This window comes from Strigops habroptila, chromosome 6 (assembly GCF_004027225.2).
Source record: "Strigops habroptila isolate Jane chromosome 6, bStrHab1.2.pri, whole genome shotgun sequence".
Classification (NCBI taxonomy): domain Eukaryota; kingdom Metazoa; phylum Chordata; class Aves; order Psittaciformes; family Psittacidae; genus Strigops; species Strigops habroptila.
Genome location: NC_044282.2, coordinates 2061759 through 2089018, shown reverse-complemented (window position 1 = coordinate 2089018; position 27260 = coordinate 2061759). Strand labels below are relative to the sequence as shown.

Genomic DNA, 27260 nt, shown 5'->3' with positions numbered 1-27260 from the left:
TTTTGTAGACTGTGGGAGATCTGCAGAAGCCAGCCGTATTGTGCAATGTAGCTTTTTGGTTGCAGAAGTTTGTTTGCTTTACAGCAGCTGCGAACAGTGTGGTGTTAACATCTGTAAAACAGGACGAACACCAAGACAGGAAGCTAGTGCAAGAAGTGGACAAGTTGAAAAGAAACTTCTTTCCATCTCTTTCCTTTTCCTCTTGCTTTGTGCTGCTGTTGGAGCCAGAATGGGTCAACTGTGTGGACGATGCATGCAGCTGCTGCGGGACTTCATGGCCTTTGTTCAGAGGATGTCCTCCGACCTGATAAATGGCATCAAGGAATGCTTAACCCTGATAAGCAAATGCTTCTGCTTAAAACAAAACAGCTCTAAAGCCAGGCAGTTGTACAAACCCATCCTGCAGCCTCATGAGAAGGTGACAGCACAGGAGTTTCTGCAGCATATTGAAACAGGTAAGAGGGCTTGTTTTTTAGAAAAGGGTTGTGAAAGAACAAAGAGGTTCATTTTGTGGGTTGAAAAGAGATTGCTGGCTGAACTGCTTTGGCGTAGCACATAGCAGCTTGGTGATGATATAGGAAAGGCCAGAGCTATAGAGCATTTTCTTTGTGTACAGGACACTAAGGGCTCAAGTGGTGTAACAGTCGGATCTAGGTAGAAATGGTCAGTCACTTTCTTGCTCTGCCACCACTGTTAATACATAACGTAAGTAAATATGTTTCACAAAAGTGAGCCCTTCTAGTACCCAAAGTTAAATTTTGAAGTCAGTCACTGAAGTCACAAAGCTGGAAACAAGCTGTACCAACATTGGATGTTACATGAGTGCCAAGCTGTGGGCAGGCAAATCACAGCGTGGTCCTGGCTCAGTCGTGCACATCCATGTCAGCTGGCTGCAGAACACCTGGAGTTGCACTGGGGGTGTCTGCGATATATGCATGGGGAAGGTCACAGTTGCCCTGGGGCAAGCACTGTTGGGCTCACAGAATTCCAAGCAACTGGTCTGCCTAAGGGCTTTTCTGCAAACGTTTTAAACACAAGGCTTGAACACAATCATGGGATTCTGCTTGAATCAAAAGTAGATCCATAACTTTTCATGTATCTCCCCTGCTTTATAGGCTACCTGCCTAATTCCCCTGTAGATCCATTTGTGATGTCCTCTCTATCCTGTCCTAGGATACAATAATATCAATAGGAAAACTCTTTTTATTTCACTCCTGCAGTCACAGAGTATCACCTTGGATTAGTGTGCTTTGTCAGTTGTCCAACCTAAAAACATTCCTTGTCTCAAGCTTAGATGGGGCTGCTGCTTGTTTGGTTTTGCTTTGTCTCACAGCTCATTGGGTATATTGCTTTAACAACCTTGGGTTAAAGCTACTACACAAAATTGCATAGCAACTTTCAGTTGTGTGAAGGGTGTGGAACACAAACTACTATTTCTTTACTTGCCTTTCTGGGGGCATAAAACCATCTTGTGAGGGGGACCAGAAGAGACAATTTTCCCTGGTGTGATAGTTAACACTGTTTGAAATGATTTGTCATGGAAAAACCTTTGGAATAATTGCTGTGACGCTGCTTGTTGGGAACATGCGTGCATTAGCCTCAGCTGGTATTAGCTGGTGTCATTACCCTATGAATGTGGGGGGTCTTGTGCTGCTGATGTGGTTTGCTAATTGTTGCACATTAAGCACTGTCTAAATCCTAAAGTCCATATCCAGATCTTTCATCTTGATGGACAGTGGAGATCTTCAAGGGCTGAACTTTTTCTTCTAAAGACTAGATTACTCCTGACTGTATAAGAGACTGTCTTGGCAGTATCTCAGATCAGTTGATGGATCAGGAGCAATGAAAGGGTGGTCTGGAAAAAAATGGTGAGGCCAGAATGACCCTTTGCAGCACTCTCTGGTGCTTCCTGAAAAGACTAAGTGTATATTTCCTTGAGAAATCCTTTCCTCTCTGAGATGGGTCTTGAAAAGGCTGCTTTGTGTTGCATACTCAGGAGCTGGTTGGATACTAGCAGGAGCCTAGAGCTTCTGTGACAGCAGTACACAGATGGCAGCGTGTGCTCTTAGGAATATCGCAATGTCCATGATAGGACATACACAGCACCCAGGAAGAAGAACCAAAGTTAGTTCTCTGAGTGACCAAATCCTGCTGCCAGGACAGATGGAAGCAGGGAAGCTTCACAAAGAGAAACAAGACACTTGCCTCTTACCTTGGCACTCCACTGTGTAGTTTATTCCACGGTGGATCAAACCCAGCCTCAATTCTGGACAAATTATAATAAGCAGGGAGCCAACATTTGGACAACTTGGGTGCAAGGGTAGATTTCATGGTTGATCATCATACTCAGCTGTTAGCTGGGGCAGCAAATACTTGATATTATAGCATAATATGTATATTATCTCTCTCCCAAACAAAAATGCAGATATGGGGGAGATTCAGGTAGTTGGTGTGTAAGGAACAGAATTAAACCACATGAAGAGATTTGGTTGGTTTTTCTCTAAAACCTTTTGCACACTGGCTAGTCCTTCCCTCTGTGTGTATTGTTAATTATTAAACAAAATTGACCTCTATATGGAGCAGTTCTTCTGTGAAGCCCACTTACCTAATCCTGAAAGTAGGAGTTTGCTACTCTTGATGTGTCAGCAGCTTTTAATGGGTTGAGATATTAGCTGAATTTTGCAGTGAGGCTTGAAAGCTCACACCCCTCACATCCGTCTCATCTCTTTATCCCATGAGAGGTAAAGTAGCTAGATCTTGTTCACAGAGATATTTCAATCTTTAATGCCCTGCTTTAATCTGTTGTCTGAAAATATATCTTGCAATTGTGTGTTCCACCAGTCAATTTATACTTCGTTACCTTTCAAACAGCTTATACTGTTGAGCAGTGGTTCAATGGCCCATGTTTTTTTCCTCTCTGCTGCTCAATTCCACACATTATAAGGACATTATATAGTGACTTATAGAAGTCGTGCATGACTGGTATAGCTTGATGGCTGTTGCTGAACATCTGGTTTATTCATAGGGGAACTATCATACTCAAGAACAGGTAGGCTCATGCTACAAATCTGAGCCTGAGGCAAGCCCATTTGCAAATCGTGTTGCTATTCCCTGAAATCCTTTATTGTAATACCCAGGACAGGAAACACAGTGAACTTAAAATGTAGTAAATTAGAAATATATACTCTTTCTATAGCCCATAACTAAGAACACCGTGTTCAGTATATATATTTTAACAAAGATCTTCTGTGATTCAGGAAAAGATAAAAATTTTTATGGCGAACAAGAACATCTGCATTTATATTGTATAGCATGAAAGTGTCTAAAGGTTATAATTTATCTTGCTTCCAATCACTAGCTTTGTGAGCTTCACAAGAGGCATTGGCAACGACAGGTTATTCCAGGTTCATTTACTGCTTCTGCTCATTGAAACATGAATAAGCATAGATGGGCTCTATGGAGTTGTTGCAGTGCAAAAATCCTTATATGTTTGGTTGGCTGTAAATTTTAAGTTCTTTTGGTAAACTAACCCTTTTCAGGTGTGATTGAGCCTGTGCTGTCATTGTACATCTTTAGGTTTTGAAATGTCACCACTTGGAAAGGACCCTCTGGAAGCCTTGAGGACCTTAGCCTTTTCAGAAAACCCAGGTTTACAGCAGTCTGCTGCCCTCTATTACTTGCATATGAGTCAGCACAGTAAGTTATCTCAGTGCATTAGAAAATTTTCACATAATTGCAAACAAAAGTACTATTTCCATCTGTGAGACTCCCTTTGATTCATTAATCAAATTTCTTTTTCTTTTTTCTTTCATACTATGTTGTTTGCTAAGGAAAATGAAAATGCTGTCATTGCCATGTGGGCAGAATCATTCTGGGTTCTGCTGTGAGAAGATATCTGTCATGATTATAAAAGACTGTCATTTATGTAATTGTAATACTTCTGTAAAACTCAGCAGAACCCAAAGTAGTTAGAGTCTGTGAGTACTGAATCTCCTGAGAACAGCTCAGTCAAAATATGGTGCAAAGCAAAGGACATAATGGATCATTTATGGTTTTATATAATTTTTGGAAGAGGACAAAGCTGTAGAGGCCAGATTGTAGTGGAAATTTATGAAGCAGATGTTCTTTGTCCCAACTATTACATGGGAGCACTGAGGTAATTTGTAAACAGTTGAAAGTCAGCCTAAATATGCCAAACAAAATTCTAGCAAGATTTTGGGTCCTACAAAAAGGTAAAAATCCCAGCAACAAGCAGGCTGTGGTTTACTTATTTATGTATTTTTATTATTTTTTAAAAAACATTTTTTTTTTTTTTTAATTTTTATTATTATTTTTATTGATTTTGTTTTACATTTACTTCAAGGAGAGTGTTCTGACACTTGGCTTGATAGCTTTATCCCATGTTTTTTTTGCTGGATAAAAAGTGCAGATAGCCACAACATGTGGAGCTGCTGTGGGGTGGAATGACTTGTTTGGTAGCAAGGCATATTGCTTCCCTTCCCGTGATGTTTTTGAAGTACTTGATTATTCAAATCCTTTTCAGGAAACTTGCCTTGTTTTGCTAGTAGCAATGGATTTAAATGAAGTGGAATACCTCTCAGCCTATATATGGGAGCACCTGAGGCTTAAGACCAACAAGAGAAAAATGTGACTGCAGTGAACAATGAGATTTCTGAATATTTCCTCTCCTTCCTGCAGTGAACATCTCCCTGCCTGTGGAGCATCTGGAACCCTTCTATGCCTTACTACGGTCTGCTGACCTGGAAGTGCAGCAGATGTCTTCTTTGTCCCTTGTCAACTTCTTGCTGGAAGGAAATAGTGAGTAATTAACACATACTCTCTTCAGGTGAAAAAGTATCTCTTCAGCCAGTCAGGCAGAAGGAGGGTGCATCTGCACACCCAGGTCTACACAAATCGAAATTCCTTTTTCTGTGTTCCTGATAGGAAAGGTGTGAGTCTCTTTCTATCTGCAAACCACATAGATTCTAGTGGCACCAGGATATACCACATCCTTCCAACTAGATTAGATCATGTGGCAAGAGATCTTGGATCTATGTGCAAAGGCTGATAAATTATTCCCAAAGTTGTGGGAACACTATACAATTTTCATTCTTGGATCGAGAGCCCACCACTTACCCTTTCAAGCAACAAATACAGCTCTTATAAATACATCCTGCCTATGAGACAGTGCTTATTTTCTTGTTATTTGTTAACTGGACCTTGGTCTTAAATTACTTGCAGATTTAAAAAAAGAATAAAAAGATTGTGTTATAGAATTCACTTTCTTCTGTAGCTAACGGAGCAAATGTAATTGATACAGAATCTGGGAGCTACAGATGAAAACTTCCCAGTAAAGTTCATGTTGATAGATAGGGTATGAATACCCCACACCATGTCAATGGAGTCCTTGGAACACCTACCACTGTGCTCCATGGCACCTGGGTCACAACATATATGCCATTACACTAGCCCATAACTGCAGAAGACAGGGTCAGTCTTCAATAAAGCTAGCTTTTTTTGTTTTTTAAAGGATCTTGCTGCAAATGTCATGCCACTATTTAGAAGTAAAAAATAGTGCTGCAGCTGCATTTTTCAAAATGAGCCTTATGTTTGAAACCAGAATTGCTAGCAGAAATGTTTGGGATTTCCTGAAATAGAACCACTTGCACTCTTTCATGAGTCTGAAGAGGAATCAAGCAAACCAAGCTAGGGACTGCGAGTGCCTTTCAAGTTTTTTCCATCTTTGGCCTATGTTGCATAATCATAGTTTAGACCCCCAAAGCCACCAAAGGGAAATATATTATTTTCACAAAGGCATTAACTGTTTATTTTTATTGTTTGTCCATTTTTGCTTGAATTTATGAACAGTTGACAAAGAATTAGTTGTCCAAATGGGTTTACTTGAGCCAATTCTGGATCTGCTCGAGTCAGAGGATGCCACTGTCCAGTGTAATTCCTGTGCCTGCACCATGACTTTGGCTGTTTCAGGTGAGTGTGCTGTGCTTTCCCTTTATCCTCTGCAGTGATTTCATTCAACTCTTACCTCATATTTCAACATGAAACAATCTATTTGCAATTGGTATGACTCATAAGATACAGCAACAAATTTTGGTATTCCCACATCACAAATTCAACCTCTTGAGATTCCAGTTAAGATCTTTTTCCTCAGTGTTTCTGACCTTCACTCTCGTATGATTACAAACCTTTTTCTGATTTCCAACCTAAATATATTCATGACCAGCTTATCTTATTTAGCACTTACATTGGCTTTTGCTTCAGCAGTTCTGCCTTTCTGATGTCTATGCTGATGAGGCTCCTTCATTTTACTAGACTGAAAAAGCCAAGCTAATTTAAGACTCCTCCTGTAAGTGAGGCTCTCCATTCATCTGCATAGTCCTTCTGGGTGTCAATTGTATATTCCAGAAAAAGAACATAGAATTGCATCTGCTGTTTTGTGATACCACAGACCTCAGGCATTGTTACAGTCCTAAGATGTACATAAATGCTGCAGGAGTTCCACTTTTAATTTATCTCTTCTGAAAGAGAGGTCACCAGAAATGTGCAGTACTTCAGCTCGGGTCTTACCTGTATCTTCTACTGTGGCATCCAGGGAAATACGTTTTATGGTATGTCTCTTGATAACACTTGCTTTTCTTGTGGTTGCATCACAGTGATACTGTCATGCTGCGGCTGTAAGTCAGCTTAGTCTTTCTCCTTCTCTGCTGCTGTTTCCAGCAGACACCAATTTATTAAGGGTCTGCAACAAACGTTTCTAAATACACTTGCCTGCATTTTGTATTGTAAGGTTTCATTCTGGTTTTGTTGCTTCATTCTAACTTGTCTGTTATTTGTAAAACATTCCAGTCACCCACTGCATTGACAGTGCTGCGCTCACACCTTTGTATTAACTTTCTGGTTCAAAGCCAACTACAGACCAGTCCTTGTGGAATTCCACATATAGCCTCGTTTCAGGCTATATGTGAATTTCCATTTAGCAAAACTTGCTGCCAGCTTGCTTTTAGTGAGTTCCTTATCCATCATGTACTACTTGCATTTGTCACCGACTTCTCTTACTTAACTATGCGTATTTCATATCATGATATAGATATTTTCCTGGCATCCAGACACATAAACCACAGTTACCAAAAGAAAGGTTATCAGGTCAGTCTGGCTTATTCTACATTTTGAAAACTGTATAATTCTATTGTACAGATTGTGTAAAGGCATGTATGACAGCCTTGAATAACATTTATTTCCCTTCCTATAGTGCTTATTCCACCAGCTTCCCTCTCCAGCCTGGGAAGTTGCAGTCAGATCTCTCAGAAGGCTGAGAGAAGCATCATACAAGTGTTATTTTCTGATTTGAGTATTTATGTTGCCGAGGGGAGTGAATAAGTAGGATCCAACCATATGAAAGTGCTGATCTGCATTTTATTCCATTTTATTTTTGTATTATTATTTGCTATTTTTTAAACACTTTTCCCTTTGAAACTTATTTTTAAGCATTGCATATTATTACAGTCAGGTTAAGAACTCTGTATACTACGTTACTTTGCGTGGACTGCAAATTGCCTCATTGAAATGCCTGAATTAGACACGGCATCACTAAAGTTTTAGGTATCTGGCACTAGAAGGACTTTATGTATGGTCAGCAAAGTTATCCTGAAGATCTGCAGAGAGATATCCCTTCACCTGTTTTAGGCAGCCCACAGAGAAAGCAACTTGTTTGGGGACTTAAGGGCATTCCTTAGTCCTGAAGGCACTGTCACCCTTCTAGATGTCTCAATCTTTAACCCAGAGCACAGGGAACCCTCAGCCATTCCAGATTCAATCCAACTTCATTCTCTGGAGAGGATGTTCACCTAATGCCTTTGCACACTCTCTTAAGTGCCAGTGTACTTCTGTGCACAAGTAGTTCAAATTAAGCACTCAAGGAGCTTTCAAACTAGATAGGAAGGCATCTGCTGAACATAGAGGTAGGTGGCCCTTCAAGTGCATAGGCTGGGTTGCTGCCTGGGATTTGATCAGTGTTGAGGATTTCTGTCCCAGTTTAGGATTTAGATGGACTAGATCCATTTATATCTTTTTCAGACTATATTTAGGTACCACAGCAATGAGACTAAAAAAAGAGGCAATTCTCTAGAGTTCATTTTGACTCCAGACTGTGGTATCCTAAAGGGTCTGCTTGAGAAAAATATCCCATTCAGTCATGTCATTTAAGTAACCCATTCATGCTTCAGAGTGGTTTAAAAAAATATATATGGAAGCACAACCAAATTAGGTAGATCCTCATATAGCTTTAAGGGGACTAAAACTCTAAATCCAAGAATGGTAATGTGTCTTAATTCTGCTGCAATGAGCATGCAGGACTGTGTACAGAGTGAAGCTGTTTAGCAATGTGACTGCAAATTTTACATAAGCTGGGCTGTCTGGTACTTAACCTGCTGCAGTAGGTAGCCAAAAATAAAAGCAGCAAACAAACCTATTCAGATGAACAGGATTTGAAGGTCAGTTTGTTCCAACACTAGCATTTGTCCACACAGCAAAAGGACACAGGCACATTTGCAATTCTCTGCATCTTTTCAGTCTTCTGAGTAAAAGTAATCAGTTCTGGGGTAAGAACTCTTCTAGGAGTATATAGGAACAGAACTAAACATTCACAGCAAGAGCTTAGAGAGGCCTGAACATCTGCATAAAGCTAAACAAGGAGGATGCACTGGGTGTAGAACACATTCAAAGTTGCACCAACAGGAGAACTTTCAAGCTCACAACTGGCAGAGAATGGAAAATAATTTATAAATACAGGTTTCAAGGTGAGTTATTCAAACCCAACTTGAGTAGATGGTAGTGATTTCCCCACTTCAGAGTAGCATCTGAATATGTGGTGCCCTTCTAAAAACACTTTCCTGAGCATAAAATATTCGTATGAACGCAGAAGGGACTTGTTCTGGACTAAACTAATACTGGCTGAAGTATACTTGAATAAATATCCTAGATTATGTCAGTTCCCCATTACAGATAGGCTTCACATATAAAAATAATGGCTTTTTTCTCTTAACTCTCTTAAGTTATTTGGCACCCGAAAAGTTGAGCTCATCCATTCATATTTCTTGCTTTTTTCTGCTTCATGTTTGTCTCAGCAAACTTCCAGAGATTGGCCGTTGTTTAAACTGTCTAGAAATTTACAAAAATGAAGCAATGCTCAACTAATATTCCTGTGGTCTTCAGTGGCAGTTTGGCTCATCTAAACAATGGAAGTTGTAGACCATGGACTTTGCTTTTTCCTTTTATAAAATAATCTGCAGAATACTGTGATATTAAAAGAACTCTTCATTGGTCGAATTCCCATTTAAATCGCACTAACTTCAAAGAACACCACTGCCAACACTACCTTATTTTTTCAAAACTGTGCCACTAGAATGCTTATAAGATACAAATATAGATAATCTGTAGATATAAAGAAGACAGTAAAGGGGAGAGGACCATAGCAGTCTCAGTGTGGCAGCAGGTTATTTGGTGCAAACATTTTGATGGCCTCATGGTAGAGGGGCAGGGAAGAGCATAACAGAAAGATTCTCTTCTATGCAGCACAGCTGAGGCTACCTTCAGTAAGTCCAAACCAAAAGGAATAAAACTAAAAGGAGGGTTTTTTCTAAATCGTATTTTACAGCATAGTATAGCTTTATCATATGTAGTATACTTATATACATGGTATATGTTATATAATATTTTATAATATATAGTTCATTTTATAGTATTCATTATCATTATTAAGGTTTTTCCCCTGAGTTTTTCATTCAAGTGTCTCAAGGGACTCTGCAGATGCTTTTTGGGATTCTCCTTGTACTCCAGGATGTTGGATACAACTGTACAGGTTAATACACTTCCATGCAAGGAACCAGCACCACTTCAGAGAAGAAGCATCTTCTCAGATTCCTGTGGTTAAATCAAATTCTGTCTTTAGAAACCTCTGCATTGTTTGTAGCTGTTGTAGGAGTGACACAGGCACATTCAAAGAGAGAAATTAGCCCTGAATATACTCTGCTAAATTAATTCAGTCTTCCCTGCAGTTGTTGAAGTAGTTTTTGGTTAGCACACTGAACAACTTGATCAGGCATAGCAGAGGTACAAGGCAAAGTATGACAACTTGCTAAACCTGTATAAGGGGACTTACGATCCTTTTATTTTAATCATCCCAGTCACAAAAGCATTGAACCAGCTGTGATCTATCGCTAATACAGAATTCATTAGTTTATTTCCCATTGGGCTCTTGAAATGTTTAAGTTTCCTTTGAGCATGCAGAGAAATTTTGATATATACTAAAGAATCAAAAAAGTGAAAAGAAATCTAGTCCTTCTAGTAGTCTTGCTCCTAGCTCACAGTAAGATGGCAATGTCTGTCTGTCTTTCTCTGATTCTCTTCTCCAGAGTCCAACCGAGAGGCTATTGGTGCTGCTCGAGGAGTTACACCCCTGCTATCTCTTGCCAATTCCTGTGATCCTAGAGTCCAACAAAACGCAGTTGGTGCTATTCTCAACCTCACACAATCAGGTACTTTCTGACCGATGGTTTATCTAAAATTGCCAAAAGAAAATTTCTCACTGATAGAAAAGTAATTGAAAGGGATTAAGGCAAGAATAAAAGCATATCTGAGCAACACATTATTTCCTTTGTATGTGACATCCATGTTGATACCATAGGCTGATGATTTAAGTTTGGCCTCTCGTTAGCTAACACAGACCCATTTTTGCCTAATACCAAAATAGAAAGGCTTGATTTTTTTAACACCAAGGGATTTGCTAAAGAAATAACTTGGTCTAAAAGGTTAGCAGCACATTTGGTGGTATTTTGAAGCAATCTCAGAAGCTTATCCAACAAGATCAAGCTCTAGGAACATTTAACTTGAATCCCTAACTTGATGTTAGAAGATTTAAAATGTGACTATCATGGGCCAGACATTAAAAGCTCTTGGGATATCTGCCAACAGCTTTAGCAAAAGCAGTATTTCATCCTCTGCCATAATATGTGCACACCATACATTAACTCTGAAACAAACCAACATTAAGTCTCACCTGTCTAGATGATACCATTATCCCACGTAGCTAAATGGTACAGTTGTGAGTAATGTCTCTTATTTTCATATAAGGGAAAGGAACAGGTGGCTATTACACTTCTGTTGTTATTAAGAACTTTTTAAAGAATTTGATTTTTAAACATGAAATCATGGTCAGTGTCATACCTGAGGTTTCTCAGATTCTTCAGCAATTCAGAATCTCAGAATAGTCTTTAGCATAAAGCCAGCAAAGGCTTAATCGATCAGACAGCCTGCTAGTAATTTTGCTGAAATGTCTGCATACTGCTATATTGGCACAAGTTCTAAATGATATATTCTCCAGTCACACTGCTTGGCATATGTTTAGACAGCATCAGCACTCTAGAATTCAGTGGTTGTGCATATCCCTTTTGAACGGTGCCTCCAGATGAGAGGGAGGGAAGGGGAAAGACACACTAACAGCACTTTTTTTTTTTTTCCACTTTTTTATGGCAGAGAAAATCCAACAGGTCCTATGCAAGGAAGGAGCCCTACCAGTTCTTGCCTTGCTACTGGAATCTCCTGACTCGGAAGTGCAGGTATGCCTCAAACAGGTCAGATTTTTAAACAGTAACAGTGTGACTGTAAGCGGAGCACAAACCACAGCACCCAGAAATGAAAAGGTAGAGAGTAGGGAAGGTTTCACTAGAGAAGTGGGAAAACCTGTGAGACCATCTCAGTGAAACTCAGCGCAGTCAGATAGTATGTATTCAAAGCACCCAATTTGTCTAGCTCCATAGGAGAAAGGTTATGATGCAGAAGTGCATCTGCCAGCACACACTAACGTGCACAGAGTTGATACGTGGTTACCTGCTTGTGTGTTTCAGATCATCAGACAAGTTGCAGATAGGCCTCTTCCTCTGCAGGTTTTTTTTTCATCCTGACTCTGATCTTCCACTCTAAGCAATTTTACCAAGTGATCTGAGAAGGCATAACTTGTAAAGATTTTTTCCTTATTATTGTAAATGTTTGGGAAATCTTCCTATTTTATGCCTACCACAGACCCCTCTTTAGGATTCTGCACACTTAACAGAGCACCAGTCTTAGTTCAAAAGTATGTGTATGAAAAACTGTGAATCAGAGCTGTAAACCTTAAAATCCACTAGTTCATTCATTCAGTCCTCCAAGTAGCACAGGATTGTTTCCTCCATTGGTTTTGTTATCTCTATTCAGAGATCTTTTAAATGTCCGAAGAGATGTAGCTTCTGGAATTCCTTTCTGCAATCTGTTTCAGCATTATCAGCTTTGTCAGAGATTCACCCTAAAATTTTTTTTGATGCAGTTCAACTTGTTTCTTCTAATTATAGCTCCCTAGTAATACATACTCATATATATACAACTCTTCCTAGCATTGATGTTTAAAGCATTTGAAAATGATCTCTTGGCATGCTAGGGCAATGACTACATCCAGCTTGAGTAAATAAATGTGAACATGCAATACAGAAGATGCAGATGACCTAACTTAGGTGCCAGCAGCAGTGTCCTTGCAGCAGCACAGTGCATTCTCAAATACCCCGTGTCCTAATGGGCTTGTACAACATGCAGTTGCCACAGCATGACTGCTATTGTACCTGAAGCAGATTGCGTTGCTTTTCCTGGAGGAAGCCCACTTAGGCTGTTACCACATCTACCCAATAAAACACCCTTAAGATGAAAAAGTACTTTATTTTCATCGGGTCTAAGTCTGAGCATTTCTCCAATTTATTTTTATCCTCCTCAACATGTCACCACTGGGACCTCCTCTCTCTCACTCTCCTTTTTTTTTGGTTCTCTGCAGTATTACAGCTGTGCTGCTCTAAGCAACGTGGCAGCCAACGTTCAGTACCATGAAGCCATGCTGAGACTCAGCAACAGATTCCTGTTGCGGACACTCATCTCTCTCCTGTCCTCTTCTGTGGACAAGGTAAAGCTGTAGCTTTCTCTTTGTGTAAATCCTTAGCATCAGAGTAGAGCTATAAACTTGGGTTTCCCATTTTAGTCTTGCACATTTCTGCTCATCTGCTGTATAGGTGCCTATGCAGCATCTTTCCCATGAGAAAAGACACATATATTAGAAGATACATAGGTTACACAAGGTCAATGTAGAGAAAGAGACGAGAAGTCATTAAAGTTGTCCTACAGCCCTGAACACTTCCTTTAGATTAGGATAGCCTGTATTCTTTAAACTTGAAGCTATGTGTATGAAGTGCTCTGTCCAGGCTCTCAACTATCTTTGATTATTGTGTCTGTGACAGAAGGTATCTGAAGCATTTATCATGCTACTTTTTTTTTCCCCCTGGTCTTTTTGCTATCCTTAACTTTGCCACGGCTTCAGAGAATAACATCTTGAAAACTTTGCTTTGTTGGAGCCACACCAACGAAACTTCAGTAAGTCACAGTTCAGGATTTAAGGGTCGAACCTTAAATTCTCCGTAGGAGGAAGGTGAAAAAAATGCAAAGCAAATGAGACAAATTCACTCAATTTTTCTGACATTTTAAAATTAACCAACATCTGAACCCCATTGGCTTTTCCTCATCAACGGCAGGATGACTGATTAGTTGAGGTTGAAAAAAGTTTATCAAAACTTTGAGAAAAAAAAGAAAAAATAATTTCCCCAAATTTGTTCTCTGAAGATAATGTAATAGCTTGCTAGTGTTGTTGTGTTTATTTTGTGTACAATAGGCAGGAGCATGCATTACTGAAACTGCTTCTTTCCCCACCCCCCATTCATTTTTTCTTTTTTTACTCTTTGGCACAAGCAGGTTTCAAGCCAGGCATGTGTTTGCCTACGGAATTTGGCTACCAGTGGTAAGCAATATCTTGGAGATAAACACAGGATGCTATTTTTCTTTCTCTCTCTGCCTTTCAGAGAGAGCACAGTGAGCTGGGAACCTTTCATATTAGAAGAAAGACTCTCTTTTCTACATTCTAGTTGGATGTTAAGGGAAAAGGGAGGTGCCCTAAATAAATCTGCCTCAGAGCTCTCAGGCAGCAAGGGGAAGTATTTGGACAAGGTGAGAGAGACAGCAGAGGTCTTCTTAGGCATAGAGCCATTGCAACTTCAGTTTTTCTCCCTTCCGTGTTTCGAAAGCATTAAACCTGATCAGGACAGAACGTCTCCTGAAAATGCTACTTGAGTGGGGACCTGCCTTCTCCCAGGGCTTGAATCTGTCTATCATTAAGTACAATTTTCTCCCAAGCATTTGTCATCCTCTTACAAGAATCCTATTAAATACCCAAGATCCTTTTCTGTGGCATACTCAGGAGATGAAAGCAGAGGATTGGCACACTCAACACTAGAGCTCTAGGGTCCAGGGGAAGAGTTGTTCATCTAGAAAATGTAGAGGTGCTTAATTTTCAAGCAATCACAATTATAATGGAGCAGCGACTGAAAGGAACAGCTGTGCTCCTCCTTGGCGTGGTTGAAAATCCCTGCTCTGCTTGGCCTTTTAGGACTGCTGCTCCATCTGCTGGCTGCTCTGGCATTGCCTTTTAGTGCCCAAAAGCCCTCTCTGAGTTTGCAGGGACAAGTGGGGTGTAAGGACTCAGCTGGGATGGCTGATCTCTCCCCTGGCTAATCATAACGCTGCAAGATATGTGGTGGTTGGGGAGGTCGTTCTGTCTGTGCAGCAGAAGCTGACACCTTCTTACTGGGCCTTATGCCAATGAAGGATTCAGAAAATTCCCCTCATTTCTTCTTACTGATGTTCAGATGCAAACTGAAGGGTGCCCAAACCTACGTTCTGCTCTCAAGCCTGTACTAATACTTTGGCAAAAGGAGCCAGAACAAATGAGGGCTTATTTTTATAACGAAACATCTAGTATTATCCCATCCCACGGAGGTGGAGTCAACCCCTCAAATTTCATCACTGAAGCACAGTCAGATGTTTGTGTCAGGGCCCAAATGCCTCGCAGCACTCTGAAGCTCACTGACCTCAGTCATTTTCCCAAACCAGTGGACATCCAGGCCGAGATGGTTGCTGAGGATGTCCTGCCCAAGCTGCGTGCTCTCCTGGCTTCTGGCAGCGAGGATGTGCGTCGTGCCTCCATCGCTCTGCTCTGGATACTGTCCCAGCACCCACACAACCAGGTAGGGGAGGTCATTTCCCAAGACCAGTGGCAAAAGAGTAGTTCTGGCCGCCTCCTGGGGTAACACTCAGTTATGGCAAAAACTGCATATGAAATGCATTTTGAGAATGACCAATAAGCTCTGCAAGACTTCTCAATCCCTCTTTCTCCCACCCAAAATAACGAGGTTTTGTCTGCTACATCTTCACTGTCACTCGTGAGGAGCCTATCTGTTGTGGTGAGTGGGATCTAAAGGATCCTGTAATCAGAATTCCTGTAAGAGGACCAAGGGGAGGGCAGAGGTGGGTGCCAGATTCCTTGGATGTGTGGACACTGCCCTGCAAATCCTTATGGTCCCCTCTGTCCCCAGACCACAGGTCTCCAGATGGGTGTACAAGGGGCAGGATAAATGCATAGCACCATGAAAGACTGCAACCATGGGGGCAGCTGAGGAAGTTATTCCTTGGCTACAGAGCTTCCTCACATGCTGAAAGCAGAGAAACTAATTTAGAGTGTGCATTTAAAGTAGCATCGGTGCAAAATAAAGTGCAAAAATATATCACTTCCCTATATGGACAGGTATTTAAAAGTGCATTTGCATAAATTTAACATCTTTTGAATTAGGACCAAGACAGGAGAGCCAATATAACTTGAAATCTTTTGATAATTCACAAGGACTTTCCCGTGTCTCCTCATGTTGTTAGTTACAGAACAGTTGGTAAACACCAACTGTTTACAATGGTAAACACCACCATTAGGAGTGCGACGCTATGCAAATACATGCAGAAATCTGTTGAGAAATAAACTACAGCAAATAAAAAAAGCAGACAGTCCTGCTGTATTTTCATCCTCCACGTAAAACAGCAAAACCAATAAGTAGCAACTGACCAATTTTTAGTATTTTTAAATGTGCTTTTCTATTACAGAAATTAGACATCTGTAGGAACATGGAGGTGGAAGGTTTTGGGTAGGTGTCTTAAGCTAACAATAACCTTTTAAGAGAGGCAGAGTTTGGGTAGATAAAGAAAAAAAAGTGAGAACCTTTCCTGCCACATTTCTTTAAGCAGTAGTGACAGACAGTATGAGTAATGGCAGCTGGGCTTAGGTGCTTCTCCTGGCTGAAATACACTCAGTCTGATTTGAAATTTCTCTGGATATTGGAAGCCTGTTGTTTTCTACCACAGTTGCTCGTACCCAGCACAGTACAAACCAAATCGCCCCTCCTCTGACTCTGGGACATGATGGAAAAAATGGGTAAGCACAATGCCTGGGAAGCAGCAACTAGAGCACAGAGCTTTTCAGAGGCACTGTGGCTTCCTAGGTTTTGTGCTGGCTGCATTAGCACTAAACCTCCTCTTTGCTTGTCAAACTGCCTCATGCAATCAAAACACAATTTTCTCTCAACAAGCTTACAATTGAAATACATTAAGTTAGTTGGAGGCTATTTGCACTGCGAAAATGTTCCTCAGTATGAGGCATTATGCTGGAACATCGTCCTCACTCGCATTTGCTTTTCTTGATCCCAAACACCATTTGCACTTTTTGTTCTCCCAGCAAAAAGTACCCACAAATCCTTTCCTCCCTGATCCCGAAATGTGTCTTTACCAGTGCTTCAAACCCCCAGCAACAAAGGATGCAGCGTCAGTAGGAACAAAGGCACTTGGAGCTCAGCCTTGTCATACCAGCAGTGAGACAGCCTGTTCTTCATGGGGGAAAAGGGTCAGCAGCAGGAGGCTGGAAAGCAAAGCATCACCCTCGAGGGTTTATTCTCCAGCGAGAAGTAGCTACATCTCAAAATTTGTTTTAGTGAGTAAACATGGCTGTCCCTGACTACTGAATGTTGCTGCTTTGTGCGAGCAAGCCCTGGGCACTCTGAGAAGAGGCTGACCTCTCCTAACTCATATCCTGCCTCCCCACCTCCATGCCTTTTCTGGCCTGTTTTTCAAACCTTTTCAAGGTTTCTTTCTCTAATTCAGGCTGAATTCTCATGAGTGAAAGAGGGACTTCTCCATGGGAACAGCTGTTGGAAAACAAGCCACCGAACAAAGCTAACCTTTACAACCAAGTCAAGTGATGCTTGAATTATTACAAATACTAGCCAGGATACAATAGGGCAGAATTCATCTGGCCTTTCGTTACCATGAAGCAAACCCCCAGGAATGCTTCACAGGAGCTTCTCTCTCTGCTTAAACTCCTTTTTTGCGATCCCCTAGCCAGGCTGTTGACAGCGATTCCTAGCAAGCGCTGGAAAACTTCCCTCTTGCAGGGGAATTTTTTTCAGTCCTCTCAAGGACAGCCCAACCCTGAAATGCTAAAGAAAGAGTCAGGCTTTTTGAGAAAACAGTCCTTTAAATCATATTCCTTTGAGCAAAGACCTGGAAGTCAGGGTGGCAGGGGTCTGTCTGCTCCAGATGATGCCACTGCCGTCTCACTGCAGGTACAAAATAACTTTGCCTTCCCATCTTGCTACCTGATAAAGGGAAGATAATATTTATCTTGGCAAGAAATCCCTGGATAAGTGGTGCAAGTGCAGCATTACAACTGTAAGCGCAGTTGCTGCTGGAATGCTTATACTAGCTTTTTATTTTATTTGTTTTTTAATCTTGGGAGAAGTTAAATCAGTATCCATCTAAACCACCCAATCAATTTTTACTCAGAGTTTTCTCGTGATTCCCTCGTGCTGTGCAGGATTGAGCTAGAAAACAAAATCTGGATCCCAGCCATATACCAGTCAAAAAAGAGGTTCAGCAAAATCTGAAGTACTGTCACTTGCTAATGTAGGTCCTAAATAAACAGAAGTGCTTGGCAGGGAAGTCATTATACATTAGAAAGTTCATCTATAGTCTGTAGAAAATTTCCTTCTCTTAGGCTGTAGCAAATCAAATAAAGGTACCGTAGTTGATGGGATTACGTAGAAAAGAGGATACTTTGTCCAAAAGCACAGAAAACAGTCATCAATGGTAATTTAACTGGATTATTTAAAATGATATTATTTCTGCCTTTGAAGAGAAGGGAAAATAAAACCAGTGAAAATTTACAGCCATGTCTCCATATAAGATTCTTTGAATTCCCTGAGTTTAGGCATAGCACTGCCCTTTCCACCTATTTTCATGTTTTATTTTAGGATTGCTGGTTGTGACAGTGCTTAAAATGAATGTAGGTGAAGATGTCAGCTGATATTAAAAGAAAATAAGATCCACTTTTGCAATTTAACCTAAGTAAAAAATTGATGCAAGTTCAACTAATTTTTAAAGACATCTGCCTTTCAGCACTGCTTCAGTTATTCTGACATTTCACAGGTTTCAGGTGTGATTTTTCTCAGCTATATATAGGACCGATGATTTGTTTTACATTGAACACTCTTGCTAATGTGTCTCAATTTCTAAGTAGCACAAATAATATAGTTCATTGCTAAGAAACATAAGAACTGCATAAAGAGCTCAAATTCCTAAGGGAAAGAGACTGAAAGAAAAAATGCTCCCAAGAGGAAGTCTTGCTTTTAACTCTAGACCTAACCCAAAGCCTATTGAGAACACTTCCTCTTATAAACAGCAGTGCCCCCTTAATCCATAGTGTTACTGAAGGAACTACCTGGCCAGTAATCCAAGCTCAGAAGATTAATATTAGTGGTAATTGGAAGAAGACAACATTCAGAGAGAGGACCCTCTCTGAGTAAAGTCCCTCCTTCTAAAATATCTATCAGACAGCAGAGAAACGTATGTATAAACTCCAGAGGATGCTGTTCAGAACATGTTGCTAAAGTGGTGCCAGATCACAAACTGATCTAAAAATACAGTCCATTACTATAGGTGAGGTTCATTGCTGAGGTACTCAAGCACACACTGCTGCTGCTACTTCATCACATACTTTCACTTTTCACACCTATCCTGACCACTTCTTCCAGTCAGGGTCACGCATCCTTCCCTTGGCTACCAGCAACCTCAGGGAAGTGCTTGATGCAAACAAAACCAAACTACCGAACCTTAAAGACTCCAGCTTTCCACAGCAAGTGCTTTGTAGATCAGTAGCAGTCAGTAGACAATATTTTGAGAGAAAAAGCACTGGACCCAGCCGAATCGCTGTTGGTTTAAATGAGCTAAGCAATGCTCTTCTTTCAGAGCTAAGATCTATCTATCTCTAGCATGCTGCAAAGTTGCAGTGTGTTGTCCGTACTGGATGTAACGGAGATATCGGTTGCTCTTCTCAGGACACTCTGGCATGTGCTGAGCTACTACAGAGCCTGGGGATGCTACTACTGGCACATAAAACAGACCCTGTGATTGTAGGCCATACTGCTTGTATCATCAAAAACCTGAGCCTTTCCAAAAACAAACAGGTAGGTACCTAGTATTTTTCACTGAACTATACGCTGGGAGGTTGCTAATGTGGTTATATCAAATCAGAATTACCCACAGAAAGGTAATATAATGAAACATGCACCAGGAATACTCTACACAAAATTGTGTGACTAGAAGGACCTGATGCACCATGATGAAAGGAAGGTTTGTTCATATTTTTTCAATGCAATTCTTTCAATGCAATACAGAAAATGCTAATGAAAATGAGAAAGATCTGATTTTTTCCTATGAGTGGTTACCTAATTTGAATGACTGCACCATAGGTATAAAACATACTTCTAGCAAAGACATACTCATTAAAAGGAACCATCCAGGAAAACTGAGGTTTGTCATAAACTGAATCCTTATTTCCTAACTCTCACTCTTCGTCAGCCCTTGCTTGTCCACTTATGGTGTTCAAACACTGATCTAATTTCAATCCCAGTTTGTTAAATATAACCCCAGCTATTGATGTACATTTTGCCTGTTTGGCAAGATACTAGTTGTGCTAAGATGCTATAAGGATCTCTCTTGCTGATTCTGCTTCTAGTGAAATCTTCTAATAAGATTTATAGAGGCACTTCCTTTTTTCTTGCCTTTTAAGAGTACCTTGATCAAACAGTGCCACTAGTAACAATCAATACGGGGTGGGGGGAATCCCACCCAAATCCTTGTCTCTGCTTTGCCCCACTTTCTAGTACACATTTTTTTACATTCTTTTGTTTGTTTTTTTTTCCTTTGGTCATGACCCACTTACCAGTAGTCCCAGAGATTTTAGCTAACCAACAGGAAAACTATTTCCAATTTTTTTTTTCACTTTTACTAATGTAAAAATTACATGAAATTTTGATAGTTGTGAAATCTGGTTTTGCAGGGAAATAGGTTCCCTCAAATTCAAGGCTCAATCCTTTCAAAGTTTGCCTTAAAATAATTACCTTATTTGTCACATACTCTGTTATCAGCAGGGAGCTTCATAAAGCTTTATAACATACGGAGTATCTAGCTCAATGCACAAGCGAACCCACAGAGACGAGTGGGAATGCCAGGTTTCCAGGGTCAGTTCTAAGGAACCATCCCTCAAACATGTAAGTCCTTGGCACAAGAGGAAAAAAAGCGGTGTTTTTGTGCCAGCAGGACACTAACAGAGTGTGGGAGTTTGAAAGGCAAGTCCTGAATCCAGCTACAACCTCTAAGCAACAAGTTAAAAAACAGCAACATAAAACAAGCATGCACACACAAAAGAAGATATTCCCTTTTGCTGATAAATACCTGAGCTACCTCATGGAGGTGTGAGCAGCTCCCATTGTTAAGACCTCCCAGAGAGCTGACGACTTTGTGATTCAGCTTCAATAGCAACCAGTCACCTCCAGGTGACTCATTCAGGACTTGTTCCTTGTTCTCAAGTGCTTTTAATCCAGGTCAGCACAGGCTAAGTCTCCTATCTGTTTACAAATCGGTCTCTAAAACCCATATCCCAGTACAGAGACATGCTGTCCAACACTTTTGGCAGGTAGCAGATTCAACCTAAAACATAAGGAATACGCAGAAATGTTTAATTCATAACATCTCTCTCCAGAAACAGAACTCAAATTTCCTGGTGAGAGGTCATCTCGTATGTCTGCAGATCAGAGCATTTCAACACCAGAAAGCTTTCAAAACCCTGGAGGCAAATAAGAGAAACTGAAAAACTTCCACATTTCCCAGTGCTTTGCCCTGGAGCACACAGTTTATTCGCCTCTGCAGCAAGACGTGAGCAAATGACAGCTTAATAACTAACATAACAGCCTGGCACAGCAGCAATAGGTCAGGAAATTCTCTGAGCTCAGCATGATCTGCATTCAGCCTGTATGCCTCATGCAAATGCATAGCATTTGGCTCCCCAGGACCTTAATGCTGATCAGGTCCCCTGGGAACAACTGCAGTTCCTGTACAACCTGCAGGTTATAAGGGGGAGCAGAGATGTGCAAAAGTAGTGCAGAAAAAACACACATGGCTCTGTAGCCTGATCGGCAAGGCTTTGCCTCTGTGGAGGAGCTACTGAGGTATAAGAGTGTAGCCAGCCAGGACAGCGTTTGTGCAAAGCTGGATCCCTCTGTGATTATCCCGTGGCATCCTGAATTTCACTTCGGAAAAGTGACTTGACAGTCCTGGGGTAACAGTTGAACTTTATGATCTTAAAGGTCTTTTCCAACCTAGCTGATTCTGTGAGAACATCCCACTGACAGAGCAAGCCCTGGGAAACGCCTAAAATCAGGTGATCTCTGAACAATCCAGGGTGTTTGTCACCCTATTGTGGTAGATCTGGAAGGACACAATTCCATTATTCATGTTTCAGCCTCAGTATTGCCAAGAGCTATTCAGTACTTCTGAAGTCCTCAGTCACCACTAAAACATAATGGAAATGCTGAACATTAATCTCTTTCTTGTTGCAGAGAATCATTGAGAGCCCATGTGTTGAAGGTCTTCTCCAGACCATGCTTTCTACCAAGACTGAAGAAGACTCTCTTCATTATGTGACATCTTGCCTTGCTGAGCTAGCAAAGCAAGGTAGGGAAGCAGCCCCACCACAAATGGCTTAATCCAAGAAGCATACATATCCTTTATTAATCCTAATAGGAGATGAAGCACAGGCCGATGTACAGCCCAGGTCTTTCCCTTTAAATTCACTGGGGGTTTTGCCATAAGCTTCAAGAGCAGCAGGATCCAACTCACTGACAGGACACATGGACTCTGATAGTTGCACTTTTTTCTGTTGAACTGCTTAATTTTTATTTTTTAACTCAAAATTCATGCTGATGTTTACTGCTGTATGTGGCCTGCCTAGTTTATTTGTAATGTGGCCCAGTTTCTCTGGTTGAATTAATTTCACAAGATCAAAAAACAATATAAAAGAAAGACTAAAATACAAAGTGCCTCTTTCTCTTTCAATTTTTTGCACATAGGTTTTATTCACACCCATGGAAGGTACAGCGCTCCTTATGGCGAGAGGATCAGTGTTAATTTTCCCAGCCTGTGCCAGCACTGGATATTGTCTGTCAAACATTTCCTCTTGCAACTGGTGTAACTGCCATGCAACTGGCAACGTGTTGCATTTAATTTTCCAAGAGGTGCCCAGCAGCTGCTGGACAGACTGAGCCCACTAGGCAGGAGTCTACCTTGTACATGAAGTGATTCATTCTTTCAGAACACAAAGCCAACAAAATAAAAATCCACCAGCCTTTCTGTGAATCAAATCCATTACCCTGCCTTACTGAGACCTTAACCTCAGGACATGGACCCGTTTTTTTACAACCTAAACATACTTATTGCACAAGTTCAGCATTTACTTCACTTCTCCAGCTGCATGAAGGATTTCCTATTGAGGCAGTATGGTTTCTGGCAGACCTCTCACCTTCATTTCTCCAACACTGGAGTTTCTGTTTATAGCCTACTCTCTCATCATTCTGTCTTCCAGGAGCCACGTTACACATGGTCCAATGGATGGATGAACCCTTGACAAAGTGCTTAGTGAGACTGGCTGGCCAGCTGGAACATACCGAGCCATCCTTTCAAGCTGCCTCCATCATCCAGCACATGATAGGTCACGGTAACTGTCACACAGCATTAACTGTGCTTTCAGAGATTTATGGCTGGATGGAGTGAAATGAGCATTTTCCCAAAAAAGAAAAAAAAACCTGTTAGGCACCAAACAACCTCTAACATTCATATAGCATCCTCTGTGTGATCTCTACAAAAAGCAGCTACAGTCACCCTTGAAATAGACATACACCAGGGCTGGAGTGCATGAGAAAGCCCAGGGATGAAAATGGGCCACAGATAAAGATCTGCTCCAGGTGCTGGCTGACATCTTCAAACACTATCATGCTGCAAGGCTAGTTTGTAGCCACTTCTGAGGTCCTTAAAAACAATTTCGCTAGGAAAGTGGGAGAACATAAAACACTCCTTACCAAAGGAAGATGAGAACGTGTTTCAGACAAGAGGCATTGTATCTTTCTGTTTAACCCTCCTCCTCAGTACGTACAACTTGGTGGCATTCCCCATAGATAGGAGCAGAGATTGGTAGAGACAATTGCAATGGGACACTTGTGTTCCGAAATTTTACATCAACTCTGCTCTCTGAACAACAGGAGGAAAACATCTTACTGAGCTAAACACTGCTGTTGTAATTCTAGACTAGATTAGGAGGAGCAGTGAAGTGGCTTTTAAGAATGCAGCCTGTATTTTTTTAAGTTGCAGTGAGAGAGAATGAAGATTATTTTTACCTGCAGAAAACAAAAAGCTTTATGCTTAATATACTTGTCCCACACAGCTGAGAGCATTTAAGACGTGCAATAAAAAAGGTGTTTAGATTTTTGCCACGTTCTCTAGAAAAACATGTTTAGATTTTAATCCTTGGATGTGAGACAAACTGAAGTCCATAATGAGTCTCTAATAAGGGAAACCACAAACCTGCTTCAATTCTACCATCGAGGATTTGCAACAGAGCAGGCTTTCAAGTAGTGAACAGAGTCCAACAGCATAATCTCTCCTGGGTGGGTTCATGGCAGGCTGATCAGTCTTCCATCACCTCTCACAAGAACCTCACACAAGGACCAGCTGCCCACTCAGTGTTTTATTTACCTGAAGTATCAGCAGTACCTTTAGAGGCTGTACTACATGGAAGTCATTTGCAAATCTTTGCAGTAACATTGGTTGTAGCTGGGTAGATAGGTCATTAATAATCTTAAATAGTTACAAAAATCAGTTTTTGAAGTGTTTTAAAGGCTCCTGTTAATTCTCCCATTTGTGCAGAAAAAATGATGCTTTTATTGAAGCAGCACATCAGAGAGATTCAGGCCTACCTCAAGAATTTTCTTACCCATCGAGAGATCCGCTTTCAGCAGCTGGGCATCTCCACATTCTGCAGACTGCAAGAAGGTATGGCCTTCCTGCTGGGCCGAGTGCCTGGCGTGCTGCCTGCTCCTCTCAGTGGCAAACAGGCACTGCTGTGTCACTGAAACGATACTACTGGGCACCTTCCTCTAGGGACTAGCTCTGCTCGCTTCAGCAAACAGAATAATCCCCAGGGGAGCTGTTACCTTACCTGGTTTTTAAGTTACTAAGAGTACCTTCTTACAAAGGCAGGCATTTTGTTGTGTTTAACAGGTACAGCTGTTTTATCCAATATAAGAATGTTTGGCACTAGATGCAACCTAAAAACTTTTCAAATATGAATTTAGTTTATTTTGATAAAGCACACAAACAAGGGAATTGTGTGATTAGCTGCTATTAAAGCTGGGAAGTCTCACATATTTTTCTTATTTTAAATTCTGTTCCTTGAGGTTTTTTCCCATTTTTGGTGAAGTTTTTTTGGTTTGAAGTTGAGTACAGATGAGTTATAGTACCACAATAAGTGCATATGTCTCCACATATGTAGAGCCAGAGCTAAGACCCTGCTATGTTTTGATATGCATCTATTGTATAAGGCTGAATTTGGCAACTGAGCTTTAGACATCTGGAGCAGGAGAATTTAGCAGCAAACAATCTTGAGTAAGGCTGAAATCTGGATTTGTATCTGCTTTGTGTGGTAGAAGGATATTGTTCTGCCTTCTTCATACTTTACACTGTAGTAAGAACTATCAACTGTGTTTAACCCAAAATAGCAGCTTTCTAAGCATCTGCATTAAAATACAGGGGAAAATGGCAGTTTACCTAACACTTGTTTTTTCTCTTCAGATCCAGAATTTTCGTTAAAATTCAGAGAAAGCCAAATGGCCAAACTCCTTGAGCAGCTCCGCCAACAAACAGAAGAAACTCAAGAGCTCCTTAGGGCAGCTATTTGCCATGAAGATAGTTAATATTTAAGCCAGATAGCTTATGAAAACTAACCAAAGCCTTCAGAACTTTCAGAGAAGACAACTCTTTTCATTGCTTCCTGTAGTTTAAGTTTTCCTGTAGTTTAAGTTTTCCTGCTACTTGCAATTTCATCATACAAAGAGATGTTCTGATTACAAAAATCCAAGCAGGTCAAAGGACAATCCCTTGAACACTTTGGCTGGCTGCTGAAGTGTGCCTGTGAACTATGGCTACATTCCTTCCAATGGGTTTGGAAAACACCCATTGTGCTTGGGTAATCTTCCATGGTTTGGTTTTGGTTTCCTCACCCCCACCTCTAAAACAACAGCGCTGTATTCATGAGATTTTATTCATGTAACAGGTGGATTCTTCTAAAGAGGCATCACTCACGTATGCAGGTTACTCTGCATTCATCTTTATTTTGTTTCTGTTCCATGTCCTTTTATCTCAGAGCACACTCCAGCGACTTGACTTTAGAAAATAATTGAATTAACATACAGTATAAAGGTAGCAAACTACCAACAGGTTACTACAAACAGTAACTGCTGAAGGACAACTTAGAAATTCAAAGAAATTTATAAGAAACAAGAATAGGACAAGCCTTAGAGCTGATCCTTACGTACGTTGTAGGCACTAAACTCCAGAACAGCAAAGGCACACTGAGGCGGGTCAGTGTTGCATAGAGCATGTTCAGAATATAGCAGCTACCATTGATTTGGGTGAGGTGTGTTTGAATACAGAAATCTGTGTTCTGCAAATAGTAAATTACTTCGAAAAGTACTTGCAACCAGGAAAAAGTGAACATACTTGGCAAAATTAGAAACTGATCTCCATCTTTCACCAATACACTTCGTTTCAAATACAAGAATTCTCCTGGAGCTTCATGTTGAACTGGCTGGAATTCTGAAACTTTGGAACCACTCTTACAGCAAACATCTGCTTCCAGATAGCATTTTCTTATGAAAACATTTCAGAAGTTTACTGACAGTTGTGGTTTAACCCCAGCCAGCAACTGAGCGCCACGCAGCCACTTGCTCACTCACTCCACCTCCAGTGGGATGGGGGAGAGAAACAGGATGGTAAAAGTGAGAAAACCCGTGGGTTGAGATAGAGACAATTTCACAAGTAAAGCAACAGTTGTGCACGCAAGCAAAGCAAAACAAAGAATTCATTCACCGTTTCCCATGGTCAGGCAGGTGTTCAGCCATCCCCAGGACAGCAGAGCTCCATCATGTGTAACGGTTACTTGGGGAGACAAACACCATCACTCCGAACGTCCCCTTCTCTTCCTTCTTCTTCCGCCAGCTTTATGCGCTGAGCATGACATTATATGGTATGGAATATCCCTTGGGTCATTTGGGGTCAGCTCTCTCAGCTGTGTCTCCTCCCAACTTCTTGTGCATCACCACCCTCTTGCTGGTAGGGTGGGGCGAGAGGCAGAAAAGGAGTTGAGGCTGTGTAAGCACTGCTCAGCAATAACGAAAACATCCCTGTGTTATCAGCACCATTTCTAGCACAAACCCAAAACATAGCCTCATAGGAGCTACTATGAAGAAAATCAACTCTACCCCAGCCAAAACCAGCATAATGATCTTGTGAGGTACTTCTGACCATGGTAAAAGTTTTACATGCATGTAGAGCTTTAGAGCAGCTGCTACTGGCTACAAACATGGAATAAAAGTGAGATTAGAAATAATAAAATATAATTCTGTTAACTAAGTGCTCCACATTGCATTTAGCGTGGCCCAAATTGCTAAACTTGGTTTTGATGCTTGGGGGAGGCATTTCTGTTAATCACCCCTTTTAATAACTGCAAGTTCTCTCCAATAGTACCGGGGTTTGGTTTGGTTTTCTTTTTTTTAAGCACAACCAAACCCACGTTTGAAAGCTTCTCTGCAGTAAGAAGTGCAGTAAAAAGATGTGGGAAAGAGCAGGGCAGACTTGAGATA

General features: G+C 40.9%; 1 protein-coding gene across 1 annotated transcript; it reads left to right on the top strand.

Annotated features, from left to right (window-relative positions):
* Window positions 1-27026, top strand: LOC115609335 (vacuolar protein 8-like). Its single transcript, XM_030489406.1, has 14 exons — window positions 1-455; window positions 3577-3696; window positions 4699-4818; window positions 5869-5988; window positions 10428-10550; window positions 11548-11630; window positions 12869-12994; window positions 13834-13879; window positions 15028-15161; window positions 19347-19475; window positions 21909-22023; window positions 22931-23062; window positions 24268-24393; window positions 25192-27026. The coding sequence occupies exons 1-14, from the start codon at window positions 230-232 to the stop codon at window positions 25311-25313; spliced, it is 1722 nt and encodes a 573-aa protein (XP_030345266.1). The 5' UTR covers window positions 1-229; the 3' UTR covers window positions 25314-27026.
* Window positions 27027-27260: the final 234 nt, after the last annotated feature.

Coding starts and splice junctions, on each gene's coding strand:
- LOC115609335 (XM_030489406.1), top strand. CDS start 230: ATGGGTCAACTGTGTGGACGATGCATGCAGCTGCTGCGGGACTTCATG. Junction 12,995..13,833: donor TGTCCTCTTCTGTGGACAAG/GTAAAGCTGTAG, acceptor TGGCACAAGCAG/GTTTCAAGCCAGGCATGTGT. Junction 19,476..21,908: donor GCCTTTCCAAAAACAAACAG/GTAGGTACCTAG, acceptor TTCTTGTTGCAG/AGAATCATTGAGAGCCCATG.